Genomic DNA, 1235 nt, shown 5'->3' on the forward strand with positions numbered 1-1235 from the left:
CCACCACACAAACACATCGTCCTGTTGCTACGCCCACAGAGACCATCTCTGTATTTCCAGTTGTATATGACACCTCCTCTGTTACCATGTCGACATCACCCCCAGAGACGACGGAGTTCATAACCACGGAAACATCCACCAGCACAGACTTCTTTCCTACATCTGAGGCAGTCAGCATGCCAACAGTGCTGCCCCCCTTTCTCCTGCCCACCGCCCCGTGCACAGTAAGAGCCAATCAGTGAGAGCCAGTGCGTATGGAGAAGATAAGAGGGCCGAGCATGCAGCCTTGGAGAACTCCCTCTGCCAGTAGCTGAATTTCTTGATCTCTCTCTCTTTCTCTCTGTTCTCTCCAGCCCCCGTACTCCTACCGTGTAGATGAGTGTACAGAGCTGATCTGTTTTAATGGGGAGCTGCTCCTCCATAACTCCTCCCTCCACTGTCGGTACAACACCACTCCTCCTCGCTGCTCTCTGCTGGGCATGGCTGTCCTCACCAACACCGACCCCTGCTGCCCGCTCTGGCAGTGCCCCTGTAAGAACACACACTACTGTGCATACACAAACACACTTTACATACCGTGTTTGTGTGTATTTGCCTATCCGCGTTGTGTGTGTTTCCGTGTTTGTGTGTGTATGTGTTAGGTCGCTGCTCGGTGATGTCAGACCTGCGTGTGATAACGTTTGACGGTAACAACGTGGCGCTGTATGATAATGGCTCCTACATCCTGGTCTACCTGCCCAGAGAGAACATCATAGGAACAGTGGATAAATGCCCTACCAGCCAGGTACACAGACTGTTAGAAGGTGTTATATGCTGCTGTAGTTGTTGTAGTGTTATAGTACTTTACGTTATTATAGATGTTATAAACTGTTATGGGACTGTTATAAGTTCCTGACTGATCTGTTGGCTTTGCCTTGATTCCTATTTAGAGCGTCAACTCCATCAGACGACCGGTAAGTTTCCCTTTAACATCTAATCATGATGTACTGTGATGATGATAGTGTTCATTCTGACCAGGTTCTCTCCCTCTCTCAGAGCCCTAGTGGTGGGACGTCAGGTTTGTGTTTTAAGAAGTTGAACATCACCACTCCGTCCTACAGGATTATCATCAACCGCCTAGACCGCAAGGTGACCATCACTGACCGCATCCGACTGATAACTGGTCACATACTGAAATTTTACCACACTGTACAACACTGCTCATGCTATCTCTCTCTCTCTGTGTGTGTGTGTGT

At 49.0% G+C, this 1235-nt stretch overlaps 1 protein-coding gene across 1 annotated transcript in view; it reads left to right on the forward strand.

Annotated features, from left to right (window-relative positions):
- Window positions 1-1235, forward strand: part of LOC112073499 (otogelin-like protein) — a 56151-nt gene that overhangs the window by 44970 nt on the left and 9946 nt on the right. Inside the window, 5 exon segments of the mRNA XM_070440171.1 lie at window positions 61-224; window positions 354-531; window positions 642-784; window positions 930-953; window positions 1036-1162. Of these exon segments, the coding sequence (XP_070296272.1) occupies window positions 61-224; window positions 354-531; window positions 642-784; window positions 930-953; window positions 1036-1162 (636 nt within the window).

Source organism: Salvelinus sp. IW2-2015, unplaced genomic scaffold (genome assembly GCF_002910315.2).
Source record: "Salvelinus sp. IW2-2015 unplaced genomic scaffold, ASM291031v2 Un_scaffold2276, whole genome shotgun sequence".
Classification (NCBI taxonomy): domain Eukaryota; kingdom Metazoa; phylum Chordata; class Actinopteri; order Salmoniformes; family Salmonidae; genus Salvelinus; species Salvelinus sp. IW2-2015.